General features: G+C 32.3%; 1 protein-coding gene across 1 annotated transcript in view; it reads right to left on the bottom strand.

Annotated features, from left to right (window-relative positions):
* Positions 1–16,140, bottom strand: part of LOC124539765 (zinc transporter ZIP13 homolog) — a 34,629-nt gene that overhangs the window by 12,367 nt on the left and 6,122 nt on the right. Inside the window, exon 2 of the mRNA XM_047117113.1 lies at positions 2,834–2,947. Coding sequence (XP_046973069.1) covers positions 2,834–2,947 — 114 coding nt within the window. The remainder of the gene's footprint in view (positions 1–2,833; positions 2,948–16,140) is intronic.

Below are 16,140 nucleotides of genomic sequence, written 5' to 3'. Positions count from 1 at the left end.
GCTTTGCACCCGAACGAAGCCGGGCGGGTCGCTAGTTTATTTTAAGCCACTTATATAAAAATGACCCAGTTATACATACTTCTATATAAAAAAATATAATAACTATTTAATAAATAATTGCATTACGCGGTAACATTTCTTTGACCCCACTCGTCCTTATCTATATTACATTGTTCCTCATACAAACATTTTAATGATTACTTCTAATACGATAAATACACATTTATAGTACAACTGTAACATCCCGGACAATCACCTTTCCAAACTCGACAACAGTATAGACAAAGTATCTGTCAAACTATAATAGTTTGTTTACACATTTTTCTTGCGAATCATTGCACTTGGAACAATAAACCTCAGCTGTCTGACTCATTAAGAGATTAAACAATTTTCATTCTTATTTCATCAACATAAAGTTTAATTTCATTTGTGTGATATTATCGATTCGCAACACAAAACCTCACGAGCAATTAATATATTAATAACATATGCAAGGAAAACGTACATAATATCGGCACGTCAACAAATTTATCATTCGATTTTAATGAATGAATATATTAATACCATTAGGTGTTGGTCTTTTCACAGCTGCTCGAAATACAATTATCATTGTGGTCTAAAAATATAAGAGCTAATTTAGCTGTATGTTGTTCACGCTTCGAAGGGAATGGTCGATCTATAATACTATACAACTTTGCATGTATTTTATCTGATTTACTAAATAAATATAGTGATTTCTTTTCTTGCTACGTCTATATATTAATTTCGTTTAAGGATGAATGTTACATATAAATACCTTAAAAAAGCAAAAGTAATAACAGTTTGTCGCAAATGGATAGACTAAGAAATGAGTATATAAGATGAAATTTGAAAGTGACACCGATAATAATCATCTAATCATCTGTGTTATACCAAAACAACGAGTCCGATCGTTAGTTTATCATACAAAAAAGTATAAAACAAAGTCGCTTTCTGTGTCCATATATCCCATTGTATGCTTAAATCTTGTAATGAAACACTGTTAATTTAGCTGTATGTTGTTCACGCTTCGAAGGGAATGGTCGATCTATAATACTATACAACTTTGCATGTATTTTATCTGATTTACTAAATAAATATAGTGATTTCTTTTCTTGCTACGTCTATATATTAATTTCGTTTAAGGATGAATGTTACATATAAATACCTTAAAAAAGCAAAAGTAATAACAGTTTGTCGCAAATGGATAGACTAAGAAATGAGTATATAAGATGAAATTTGAAAGTGACACCGATAGCCGAGCAGCTATGAGGAAGGCGGAATCATGGTATGGGCATGTAAAGCGGATGAATTAGAAACATATTTTGAAGATGGCCTTGAGCGTGGATGTGGATGGATATACAGGTAGAAGACGACCGAAAAAACGATGGATGGATTGTGTAAAAGAAATTGTGGTTAGAAAGAATGTTACTTGTGAGATGAAGTCCGACAGAGAAGTATGGACAGAGAAGACATGCTGCGCCAACCGCAAATAAAATTGGGATAAGGGCAGGAGGATGAGTTTGTATATGTTCCATTGCTTGTGGATATAGTGGATACAGTATCCTTACAATGTTTTCCTTGACCACCAAGAAAATTCAAATAAAACTTCATAAAGGCTTGCCAGTATTTGAACTCACAATCTTCACTTAATACTCAGTCGTCCTCACTACTCGCCCATAGATAAGTAATTATACATATTTATAATATATTATCACTTAATTATTCAATTACGCAATACAACTGATTGTTATGTATACAATTTCTAAATTTAATTAATTAATTAGACTAAACTACAGTTGCTGAAACGTTGATCAAAGTCGGATTCACTGAATTGTTTTAAACATTAATAGCGATTGGCCGGTGCTAATGACGCAATTTTCGACCAATGAGCGTTTAGTATTTAGATGTAATCTCACGCTTATCATATTAGAAATTTTCAGTACAACTTACAATGAATTGAACCCCATATGCGACAATATGATATATAAATAATGAACCTATGTATGTAATGTAACCAATACAATGGAACATAAATCATGTTAGAGTTTTTTGCGTGACACGAGTTATATCACGGAAATTACATAATCGCGTATGTACACTATAGAATCCTTTGCTATCAAATTATATTTATTATTTTTTAATCCGTACCTGTATTCAGTATTCATATGTCGAAAATTATATCACTAATGTTTTGTATTTTTATGGGCGATTCATTTATTGCAGAATGTGTTATGTTTTGGTCGATTACTAAATTTGATAAAAATTATAAAAAATTGTAAATTACATTTAATTACGTTTATTTTAGTCATACTTTCTTACTGGGCCGTTTATTGCTAATTTTATTTTTATTTTATTATTTACGTGAAAGTTTTGAGTGCTTCAGACATTTAATCAATAAGAGTATAATTGGTGATCCCTAATAATATTTTGACTTTTCAAATATTCGAAGACCAAATAGAAATGAAGATAAAGCTAGTATAACTAGTCCCAAGGATCATAACATCTTATTCGCAAAGTTAGTTTCTTATAGCGCCAATGTATATGGTGTTTATCACTTTCCAGGTGATCTAATTGAGCCACTTAGATTACACGTATTGAAAAACAGTTAACATTTAAATAAAACTAGTTATAACGGATTTAAATCGCGTATATTAATTATTTTTGACATCCCGACATTTCGAGCACTTTATAGCGTTCGTGGTCACACGGGTAGACTGATCCGTTATAACTAGTTTTATTTAAATGTGTAATAATCGCGAAAATTAAGACAACATTAAAAGTTAACATATTGGGTTGTTATAACTATTCATACCTTTGGTAGCAGCGAGGTCGTGCTGCCATGCCTCGGGTAGAAGATGCAGGAAGACATCTCCCAATAGGCCTCCCACTGCAAAACTGAGTAATATCCGCAGAGTCGCTGCACCAGCTGGAAAGAAATAGTCAATTTAATTATTGTAATCATGCTTGACCGTAACATTGAATGAATATTCAATACACAAAGTTTTGGAAATCACAAATCATGAATTCTTGAAAACATAAGAGACCTAAATTCCTCAAATTCTATTCTGAAAATTCTATTCTATGAGAATTTGAAGCCTTGTAATTATATAGTATAACTAGTGGCTGTATAGTACGTTTTTGGGCAAATCTCTCTACAGTTCAAAGCCAAAGTCAAATTAAACAGCCAAGTATTCGTCATTTCAGAACATTTACGAAGAAAATAACTATAAGAACTCAAAGTAAATAGTTGAGATTTGATTAATTTATTGGTATCAATAAAAATTCCACTCGTTGTCTTATCAACGCCACTGTAACGCATCGGTTATAAACGCCTTAGATTAATCGAATTATGTACACTGATTTTGATAACATCTATTGCTTTTATCGCGTAATTGAAGCTTCAATTAACAATCTTATCACTGTCATAATAATATTAATGATGTCTCATTGATCTATCGGCTTTCGATAGCGATATATACATAACATCTTAGTTCCCAAGCTGGGTGGCGATGTAAGGAATGGTTACTGTTTTCTACAGCGCCATTGTCTATGGGCATTGGTGACCAGTTACCACCAGATAACCCATCTGCTCCTCCGCCTACCTATACCATAAAAACGACTGTAGAGCTTATAATACTGTAGACAGTTATGCTACGTCAAACCCAAGGTCGTCGTAGTTTGTCTTAATTTTATCTGATCATGTCAGATTGCAGTTGAATTCGCAATCAGCTTAAGAGAGCTAGAAAAAGCGGGGTATCCTCTCATTAGTGTACATGGGTACACGCTCATTTGAGCCTTATACTATTCGACTTCATTTTAACGATTTGAAAAGTTATGTTTCTACGATTTATATATTTTTATTTACACCCTGGTGCTGCAAATGTCCATGGGCGATGGTAGTCACTTTCCATCAGGTGAGCGGCGCGTATGCTCACTATCACATAAAAACAAATCTCAGGAGATCTTTAGGATATAAAACTGTAGATAAAATTGCCAATTCAGAAGATGTAATTAAGAAAATAGTTACGGTTAAACGTTAGTTGTGTCCGAGAACGTTCGTCTTCGGTTTTGCCCAATTATAAAACGAATTGTTACGATTGTGTGAGAGAGATGGAAGAGGTGATGTGCGAGGGTCATAGTGTGTTGCGACGATCGGTAGCATAGCCAGTAGTAAATAAATACAAACAAGTCCATATGCGATGAAGGATAATCACAATATTATCGTGTACAACTTCACTGAGTATGATCCAACGATAAATTCAATTGTATTATAACTGCTCGTTGGTTATACACAATTTTTTTTTTATAATTATACTCCAATTATTACTTTTATTTTTAATTTGCTAAATTTTCCTAAGGCATCTTTAATACACAATGTTTTTGAAGTGTTTTGTAGTCTTGTTTTTTACGACTTGAGTCAAATATTAAAAACCAGATTAAGCCCCTCTATCCAATAGCCGACATGACGTCATTGAGAAGTATTTTTTTTAAATACAATACCTTAATACCTCTGTTTTTTTATTGTAATTAGAGAGACACCACATAGTCTTGATCTCAATTATTGAAGTTCGGAGGTGAATTACCAATGATATAACATGATAGTATATACATATATAAGATAATGTATATAATGTGCAAAAGATATTCAATTATAATAATTAGTTAAAATAAATAAACTTCATTCATAAATCATAGAAGTTACATTTTTCATTTTGGTCTTAACAATTACCATTATGAATTCGATATGGTCAAACCTACCACCTATTTATCATCATATACATACCTATATGATATCCGATATACGTAAACCAAGAGTCTTTTAAATAATGTGTCGTACCGTACGGCCATTGGTTACTTTAAATGTTTAGTAAATATTGGCCTCGATAGTTTCCGCTAAGCATCGTATCCATACTCGGATTTTAATCCGGAAACGCTGTAAGAAGCACGTGGTCTATCAGAAGGCAGTCTCAACAATACATTCGTTCAGACGAGACCGCTTACATTGTTTAGGATAGACGTACTTTTTACAACAATCGTACAATCAAACATTGTTTATTTACAAATAAATACAATAAAATGTATGAAAGACTGGCTCGTCGTCAATATTTTTTGAGTTAAAAGGTAGTTTGCTTTAAAAGTTTTATTTAATTATTTCCTAATGCTTGCCCTTGTGCTTGTTTTAAAGGTTTTTTTAAGCAAAGCGTTACTCGTTTTCTAGTTTATTCGTACCGGTTTACGTATGACATGCATTAAAACACACATACACTAAATGAAGATTATTCGTAATTGTAATTTTAAAATGACTTACTACCCTATAAATACTATACTCTTAAATCAATCAAAACTAAATGTTATGACACGAGATCGTGCTTATTCATTTGTTTAATAATTATTAAAGCAAATGTACTTATGGTACTTTTAATTATAGATTTCGACTTTGATGTTCGACCTTTCTTATATTCGCAACATAATACGATATTATAGTTAATATCGCTCCTCCTTATTCTCAATTGAAAATCGAAGCAAACTTAAATCAATTCGTTAACAAAGATATAAAGATATTCATGTTTTCCCGGCTTAAATCGTGCTTTGCGGGATAATTAATTATAATCCATAAGATTTCATAATTTGGGTAAATCTCTTGAAATATTAGTTGTTGGTATGGAAACCAAACCAACCAACTACAAGTGTATGTAGTTGCGAAGCAATATGTAACGAAGAACTTTAATCCTCCTCATTACATCACAGGTTGGTCACATGAGATAATAACGGCATTTGACACAGACATATATATAACAGAGTGTTAATGGGTTAAGAAACCTCTAATATAAGCTAACTGAGGATCTCGTTAACGATAAAGATATAGAAAGGAATCTTCGTGTTCTAATTGTTAGACGTAACACTGACGTTGATTTCCAAAACATAGTAACCAATAAACACCGTAATTGTGCAGTATATTGTTATGCTTGTTTAAATATGACTTTCGTTCAATGTACCAGGCGTGATGTAATCGCATCAAGCGACACAATGATCTCGCATATTCTGATGAAGTTCTAACGGTACTACAGCGCGTCCGACATGATCGTCCATGTTTTATCAAAATATTCATACAGCAGTCTTCCATTCCTGTATTCCAGTGCTTTCGACAGCAAAATCTTTACGTATATGTATATATAATTAAATTTTCGTCTTTATAATTTATATGTATCACCTAATATTTAAGAATAATCATCGAAATTTAAAAGTACTTTATTTATCAATGATAAAATAAACATTATCTTAGAGTTTGTGCAATATACAATAAAAGGTCGGAGGGAAACGACATCAGTAGGGCTGTCACTCTTGCGGTGAAGCTAGAGATCACTTTTATCAGGGTTTTCGAGAGCGGGCTCGCTCACGTAGTGATAAGCTGGCACTCGACTGATAAGGCGAATGGTTTTGTTGTAAATTGTTAATGGAATAAAATTATTATTTAGATATAATGAGAATTTGAGATGCCCCTTGTTGACTTAATTACTTGTTATAAATAACTCGCCTAATTGTCACGATGGCTTAGAACAGCGGTTTTCAATACGCGGCCCGCGAACTCCTTCCTTGCGGCCCGCGAATGTTTTGTAAAAAAGTTGACTAATATGACAGGTAACATACAAGAAATAGCCTCTCAAATGCAACTTCAGACATTACACTAAATTTTGTATAAAATCAGTTTCCTATTTAAGTACTTTGTAGATTTCATTTTCTTTCTCTTATTTTTCTAGCGATAAAGCCCAAACATATAAAGATAATTTAATGTATACGAATTAAATTCTGTATGTTTTAACACTTTTAAACAGCATTTTTCTTTTTCTATGGAATATGACTAATTAATACTAATTATGCACAGGTAAATTGGGCTTCTACGGTTAATATCATGACTATGATTATGATATGATATGGGGGCTATGATTTATTTTGCCACCTTATGACCCTTGCCTACCAAAAGGTTGCCGACTGCTGGCTTAGAAGTTAGCTTAAAGGGAATATAATGTATTTGGGTTTTCTACTAAGAAGTTCTTAGGAGTAACTCGGAATTTCTTGTGTTTGAAAAACTAATCAAGCGCTTCTCTGTCTTCTCGGACCAAAGCAGTTATTGCTGTTCTATCACACTATGACGGAAAGGGATCAGAGAACACATCTGTTCTCGCGCATATTCCTGTGTTATTTCTCCCGCGCAGTACCAACTTGTTTTTGAGCATTTCTTTGGCCGGCGTCGTAGAAAACGATTAGGAGAACATCATCATTTATTGCGATTTCAGCACATGTACTTTCATTTTGAAGGAATATGCAATTTGTTTTAGTCCACAAAAATCCCTCATATTTAATAAGTATTCAGTATTATATTTAGAAACTATAATAAATACTATTATTTATTGATATTTTAAGAAGAGAGGAATGAAGGATATGTCCATATACACGTTGTTAATGGTAAAGAATATGTTTTTAAACTAATTTAATCATCATTATAAATGGTAAAAATTTAAGCAATAACTGAAAATTCAAAAGGTAATTAATGATATCGGAACTTGACACCATATGCAAAATATCAAGGTCTGATTATGTATTCGTGCGTACATAAATACACAAACATTGTTTGCGGTATGTCATTTACTTGTGGACAATGGTAGTTTTTTTTTTTCTACAACGTCACTAGTAGCTCGCTTTTATGTCGCTGAATCAGAGGTCCAAACAGTACAATGAAAGATCTTCATCGATTCTCAGTAACAGCCTGTTATTTACACTGTTTGTCCTGGAACAAAGCTCCCTTCATATTGAATAATAAATATAGTCGTTCCTTCGGATTATGAGTGGGGGAAAAGATGATGCACTTGTGTTTGCACACACTTTTACATATTAATGTTATACTCGGTTACAAAACGACCAGAAAAACATCACTGTAGTTTCCACTTATGACATTTCTAGTTTTATATTCAGATACCTTCTTCATGGATTATCATCCCTCAAATCTATCTATTCGCTATCTTCAAACTTCTTGCCTTATTATAGGTATAAATCTACATTCATACGTAAGAATCTTGCGATATGGCGTTAATCCTTTTTCATTTCATGTCCATACCGTGATCATTTTACTGTTCAGATGTCCACTCGAGATTACTTGTCAAATTCGTTTTACGAACTCATATTCGTTTTATTCTCATCACTCGAAAGTTCCATCAATTCTCATTACGCAAAAATCGATCGATTGTTATTTTCATTTTTTATTTATCACCTTCCATTTATACCCAAACGAAACTTGTCAAATGCAATAAGAATCTATACATTTAATTAAATTGGAGTGTCTATTTGTAATATTAAAATAGCTCTTTTTTACTTAACGTATATGTATGTATACCAAAATAACATTTGTTGTCTGTCTGTCTGTTTGTTCCGGCTAATCTCTGGAACAGCTGGACCGATTTTTACGGGACTTTCACTGACAGATAACTGATATAATAAGGAGTAACTTAGGCTACAATAACATTAACTTTTTTGTTTATTCAAACGCGTACAAGGTCGCGGGCACAGCTAGTTTAGAAATAAACTTTATATAAAATATTTCAAAATAACAAAGAAAATAAGTAGTCGCCTTTTAAACGTGAATGTTATAAATGCATAAATAATAAAAAAAAAAAACAAAGTGACCTTGACCATTTGAACATATATTTAATATGTACCTCAAATACTTTATTTACATTCAGCCAGAGGCATTGCTCCTATCGTTACAACATTAAGTAATATCTTCTTAAAGTAATTCTAAATGTTAAAGGAAGCCAATGCTTATATAATCGCGCTTCCGTACTTATTGTTCTAGTTGAGCTACCTTTACGCTACAAAACCATTTAATGCAAGCCATTGTATTGCGATTTTGATCGTAATTATATTTTCTTTTATATTAAATGACCGTTTTTACATTTGAACGCGTTAACATAATGTCCTATGATGAGGGTGAGATCAGTGACGTTACGACCTTAAGGAGTAAGTATGATCAGTAATCTCGCAATTTTCTTGAAGTTAGATTACATTTTTCACTTTTTTTCTTATACAGCCGTCGTATCGCTCTTTAACTAGCCAGTACCTACCTATTTTCTCTCTCTCTTTAATAATAGTTCTTTGTTAAATTATAACTATTGAATAGATTACAATCAATTATCTTTTTTTTTATTTTCTGTACATCTACGGTCTTTAAAATGTGACCATAGCCGAAGATTCATGTATTGCTTAAAGATAATAGGACAATGAGATACCTTCATCAAGAACTTCTCTGTAACTGGCTGTTATCTACACTGTCCTCGAATTGAGCTAGTTCCTTTCATATTGAATAGTCATTCCATGGGATTATGACTGAGGGAAAAGACGATGAATGATGATAAGAGTATGTATTTATTTTGGATTATATCAATAGTTAATAGGATAGGCAAATGGATCAACCGTTGGTAAGTCATAAACGCATACACATTGGTAATGCAAGAAATATTCGCCCTCAACCTCACGAACTAACACGTATCACGTGTCTGGAGTCACACTGGCTCTAGAGTTAGAAAGTATTATAGACATTAATTCGGTATAAACCGTGTTAGTAACATTAAATTAACTTCAATTCTACCTAGATAAGGTATCGTGACTATAAAAAAAACATGCCAACCATGATATTGAAGTTGATACCTAGCTGTCTGATAATGAAAAAATGTAATAATTTTGATGCTATTAAAGAATCCGACCGTAATTATAATGTATTATATTTCGTGCTTTGTAGAAATGGAAACCTGCACGTGTAGAACAATATCCTAGCAACATTATTGTATATGTATTATACTTTTTGACTTCCAGGCAGAATTTATTACATACATTTATAACTGTAACTGACATGACTATTTTTAAACGTTGAAAAAGAGTAACTACTGAGTTTCTTGCTTGTTCTCGGTCAAATCTACATATTCAAATAATATTTCTTATTAAATACATTCAAAACTTCGTGTAAAAGCCTACTTGAATAAAGTATATTTTGATTTTGAATAAACTACGCTAGATCCGAAACCAACGGAATCTAATAAAAAAAAATCAACGGAGTAGTAAATTAATAGCATGTAACTTTCTTAATGACAACTTCTAAATAACATTGTATTCGTAACTGAGACTATCAAAAACATTGGACATTGCTGTTTACATAATCTATAACAAAAGCTACTAAACAAAAGACAATAGGAAAAAATTACTATATAGTGGTTCTTGCCTGGGTTTGAACCTGCAATCATCGGTTAAGATGCACGCGTTCTAACCACCTGGCCATCTCAGCTCCTACTACAAGTACCTACTAAAAGTACAACTTTAATCATTAACTAAATATGTTAGAGTAAAAAGGATGCATATTGGACTTAAAATTACATTGTTATAAAAAAAAATCGTTTTTCGTCACACACTAAGACCAAAGACAAATTAATTATGAAGACAAGCTATATAAATATATTCAATAATTTAACTCGTCAACATGCATACTTTTTATAATACGTTACTTAAAACACTTTTTTGTTATTTTTAATGTATAGATTTAAAAACATATTTTTAAGAGACGACACACCGGTTACAAGGTATGCAAATAAATTATAAAAACTTACGGATTTCCGAGTATAACAGACATAAACAAACAATAACAGTAAGGTCATCGGGTCAGTGAAATACTTGATACAGAGATCGCTAGCTCGATGTAGGTTATCTACTATAAGTATTATTTATAACTCTCTTAAACTGTGTAATGTCCATTTTTAACCTATACCTATTAAAAAAATACGATCTTTTGTTTTGTCTTTACTTCTTTGTCACGAATATTTATTGTATGACCTTATGCAAACACGTAGTTATTTTACAAATAAAAAATATTTAATATACGTATCTTGCTTAAAATCTTTACTAATATTATAAGAGTGAAAGTAACCCTGTTCGTTGCTCTTTCACGGACAATCCACTGAACAGAATATGGTGTTGGTATGAAGCTTGAACACCCAGGTCTTTTTGAAGAACAACCCACAAAACGCGAGCCGAGATGCTAATAACTAGTCACACATTCAGTAGGTTATTTGAATACCATTAAGAATCTATTATATTAATTTAACATTCAATGTTTCTAACACCTTATTGCCTCCACTGGTGACAGGAGATTGGTTCGTTATTTACCCCGAGAATCGGAATTGCGATTCAGCAGGGAAATACTGCTAGCATTTTTGCCACCATTCCAAGCTATCAAGATTTATACAGTACAAAAAAAATTCTGCAATTAACTGATTCTATGTAAGGACTTAATGTTAATAATTCTTATGTACTCGTATATAGTATCTATCGAGATATTCTGTAAGAAGAAACTCAAAACTCACCGAAGATTACGAGTGTGATATGTGAGACCGTGTTATGGAATATTGACTATAACAATTATAACATTCGTAAGGCACTCGTATTAAAATGGCATATCACCGTAACTCAGATGATAAAATTTCACGAATGAGACTTAAGTGAATTATTTTTGAATCGTGGATGACTAATTAATTATTTATTTTTATAAGTACCTTATACTTTAATTAACTTAGTGCACATAAAGTTCTAGCAAGTGATATTTTATAATATGTGTTGCGATACATTGAAAGTACCGTGTCAGAAATCCTGACGCACGTTTCCATAATAATTGTTCACAATTTCAGTTTAACACGTTCAGTGCCAGCGACACGCCTAGCGTGTTCATGCGAATTTCTATAGCCACGCCGCGAACATAGCTGGGCATTAACTCGTTAATCCGTTAATCGTTAATTAACGAAGTTAACATTTTGATTAACGAATTAACTTTTAAGTTAACTTTTAAAAATGTTAACGGACACGTTAACTTTCGTTAATATGCAGAAGCCCGTTAATCGTTAATCTAATGCCTACTATTTACCGCTCGGCACCGCGGCGCGGCGCGAAAAACAGGTTCAGACAAGTATGAAACGAATGACGTCCCTCTCGATCGTATCCAAGGAGAAGCTCAAGCATATATCGGATCACTACTACCGACAATTGCAGCAACTGTCTATAAATTAAAAAATATTAAATCTAAGGGCCTAGTAAATTGCACAGCTTTAGCCTTTATGGCTTATTACCAATTTGTTGAAAATTGAACTAATTTTGTTATTGTTTTCTCAAATTTGCGGAACTTTGTTACATTTTTTTTTTGTACAAATATCTATTATTATAAAAATTTATACACCTTTGTAGTATAAATAAAAATTTTAACAAAAAGAAAAACCGACTTCAAACAAAACACTATTTTAAAACAAATTAATATGCACGAAAAAGTAATAAAAATAATTGCGTATTCAACATATTTTTTAGAGTCTTCCTAAGTTAAATGAAATGAAAAATATTAGACTACTTAAAAGTCGATTTACGATTATATAATGTAGTTATAGTTATTGAATCGAATTGATAACCTCCTCCTTTTGGAAGTCGGTTGAAAACTATATAAGCCGTAATTCTGCCATTCCTATTTAATGACAAAGTTTATACTAAATTGTCTTACTTTGTGTTATGTTGATACTGATTATGTATTACAAGTACCTATATGTTAGTTCGATTAATCATTAACTACCACATACATACACCAAATATATAAAATTAAACACTAAATAAGGCTGATTTACCTTAAAAATGTAAACTCATGTCAACTTCAAATTCGTGTTACAAGAATTGAAGTAATGAAACAATAAAACGAGTTTAGCTTACAAGAAGCTTGATTATTTTTTAATTATTTGTTTATTAATTATTACTTATTTAATTGTTCTTTATTATTATATCAAGACACGTGCACCGAATCGATATCCTATGACCTTTGAACATTTCTAGCAACTAATAAGAAAGTGAACGAAACAAGTGAGATAAAAATTGATTTTAGAAATTAATAAGTATGTATTTGAGAAAACAAAAAAAGAAGGTGGATTTTTATGGACACTTTATGAAGCGAAATTTAAACTCTGTTTTAATTTGTATTGAAAGTTCTATTTTATTTTATTTGATTATACCTTGCTACTTTCAAACTGACCCGCATCCTTTGCAGGGATACAACAGTAGATAACAGGTAACAGTATATATCATGAACAATTTTTTTATTGAAATACGAACTAAATCATAACGCGATAAAAAGTATATATCAAATTCGACACCAATATAAATATGATATGTGGGAATTTATTAAAAAGTTTTACAACCACTGATTACATTATGATGTTTACTTACCATAAAAGCGGTTTTTTGTCATAATTCCAGGATAAAACACTGACAACATTATTCTAAACACCTTAATTATTGCATAACACAAGAAATATTAACTAACAAAGACCGTTTTAACAAAAAAATGATAATTTTTTTGTTCCTGTGCCAGTGGACACGCTACGCTTGTCCATACAATTTATCTAGCGATGCCGGGGACACGCTTAGCGTGTTCGCGGCATTATGTATGGCGGCATCGCTATGAGCATAGGAAAAATTTAGGTGGCAGTGAACGTGTTAATCGCATAAACGATGCACGAACTCATGCAATCCGAACACACGAGCTATAAATCTATACATATAATAAAATTGGAGTCTGTTTGGTATATTAAAATAGCCTATTTAACTCAATGCATATGTTTGTATACATGGTACATATAAAAAAATAAAGATTTTTTAGAATTTCTGTCTGCCTCTCTGTTTGTCTGTGTGTTTGTTTCGGCTGATCCCTGGAACGGCGGGACTGATTTTAACGGGATTTTCACCGGCAGATAACTGATATAATAAGGAGTAACTTAGGCTACAAAATTTTTTTTTGTTAAATTCAGACGCGTACAAGATCGCGGGCACCGCTAGTTGTTCATATAACACTAACCATTTGTACGAGACAAAGGTTTCGTACAAAGTCGGGAAAGTGAGATCTTAGTATTCGATTGAAGTGCCATCTAATTGGTACAATTTAAACCATCCACTCATACAAACAAAACTAAACCATTCATATATGTGTTCAATAAGATTACACACATACAAAAGCATTACATAAATAAAAGTAATATACAATTGAGTATCCAATACAATATACATATATGTATTTAGATTGTTCTTAGTAAATTTTATCTTATATTAAGAAAACAAAGGAGAGCAAAATCTATATTTATCGAAAGTCACGGAGGTCAAAACGATCTCAACTTACCATATTAAGATAAAAAACGTAATCTACACTAGGACAATCTGGTCCCAACGGTATCTACGCTTCGACCGATAACAGATACGTGACGCTTCTCGTAATAGCGATGTTTATTTTATCTCTTCCTAATTCCAATCATACAAGGCTGACCGCCTTCTATGTCAAAAGTTTTAGTCTTGCTTTTCTATCTATACTTACATTAATAAGAAGTATGTTCGTTTGTATGTATACTCTATTCCAACCAGAAGTCGAGATTTTGATTAAAAGTAAAGTAACAGCCTGTAAATTTCCCACAGCTGGGATAAGGCCTCCTCTTCCATTAAGGGTTTGGAACGTATTCCACCACGTTGTCCAATGCGATTTTGATTAATCTATGTATTCACAATAAATTTGCGAAGAATTGGCCTTTTTGGACGTCGTCGAAACTATTATCAGAATTTTGGAAGTAAAATATAGGTAGTTAAGTGCTTACACTTATTGTTACTACAGTGCTTACATTCATTTATAATCCAATTTAGGTATTGAAGATTGGATTATAAATAAGAATGTATTAATCGTAAACTCTAAGTAGGTATATCATAGGTTTGTTTATCTTTATTCCTTCTTCGATTGTAACTGACTATAGCATCTTTGGAAATAATAATCCATTTCTAAAATGCTATATGCTTTAAATTATATTCGGAGTCTTTATTAAGAAATTGCGTGACACCATGCGAAGCCAGCGTGAATCGATAGTAGCAACTAAGTACAGTAAAGAATAACATAATATGAGTCATAGGAATTAATCGAAGGTGTCCTAACAAATACAATATCGAAACGGTTGTCTGGTAGCAGCATTTCATTCAAACGATACATTTTTTATGTGATGTACGCAGATCAATAAGTTACTTAAATATGCCTAATATATTTACCATCGCACAAAGACAATGACACTAAAGATTCCTTACGTATTAAATGTGCCTACAACCTCGGGGACAAATAATTATGTCTTTCGTGCCTGTTGTAATACTGGCTCACTTCCCCTTTAAACCAGAACACAACAGCGGAAGTATTGCTGGTTAGCTTTAGATAAGTGGCTGCTAAGGCGAAAAAGGTTAGCAAGTCCTAAGCAATATGAATTAAATATTGAATACAAAACGTGTATTTAAAAATCAATTTCAATGTATAACCTAACATTTATATAGTTCACGTGTAGAAAGCACCATACACAGTAAGTATTTGCGTTTTTCCATTCGGGCGCCATATATAATGACCGCCATTCAGGAATTTATTATAATTAATTAGTGTAATTAAGTCTTACAATGCACACAATACCTACCTTTTTTTAATTCCAAAATCACTTCGACCATTCGTATCACCTCATGCGAAATTATGTAGAAAAACTGAATTTTACAAGCAATCTAAATTTAGTGGACATGTTATAACCGCTGCCTTTGTGTTAATAAGAGTTGTGTTGAAAGCGTCACGATAAGTTAATTGTGAAAAACCTTTGCAATCGATTTTAAAAAAGAAATCGCCAAAGTGTATTATTTCGGTGTTGTCGCAACCGGTCGGTACGATCGTTGTCGTTTTATCATTATTGTAATTGCTTGTTTCGGTTTGACAATTAGCCTAAGCCGATGTAGGACGTCCAATCTTGTCTTTGTGTAGTATCTAGTTAGTCCTTGCCTAGAAGAGATCGCTATGCAGTGATAAGGTCGCCAAAATTGTACGCCTCTTTTATTTAGGCTGGATCCACGTTGTGTTTATTTTAAGAGAAGTTTTGTTAGCAATAATTTGTTTGTTTTATACATTTTATTCCTTCACGTGAGAGGGGTTCATGCAAACACAAGTTTTCCAAGAAGAAACACCTTACCAATGGATTCAAAATTATATATTTAAAATTTCAA

The sequence above is a fragment of the Vanessa cardui genome, chromosome 23, assembly GCF_905220365.1.
Source record: "Vanessa cardui chromosome 23, ilVanCard2.1, whole genome shotgun sequence".
Taxonomy (NCBI): Eukaryota; Metazoa; Arthropoda; class Insecta; order Lepidoptera; family Nymphalidae; genus Vanessa; species Vanessa cardui.
Note: the sequence above shows the minus strand (reverse complement) of the source record. Positions and strands in the feature narration are given on the sequence as shown.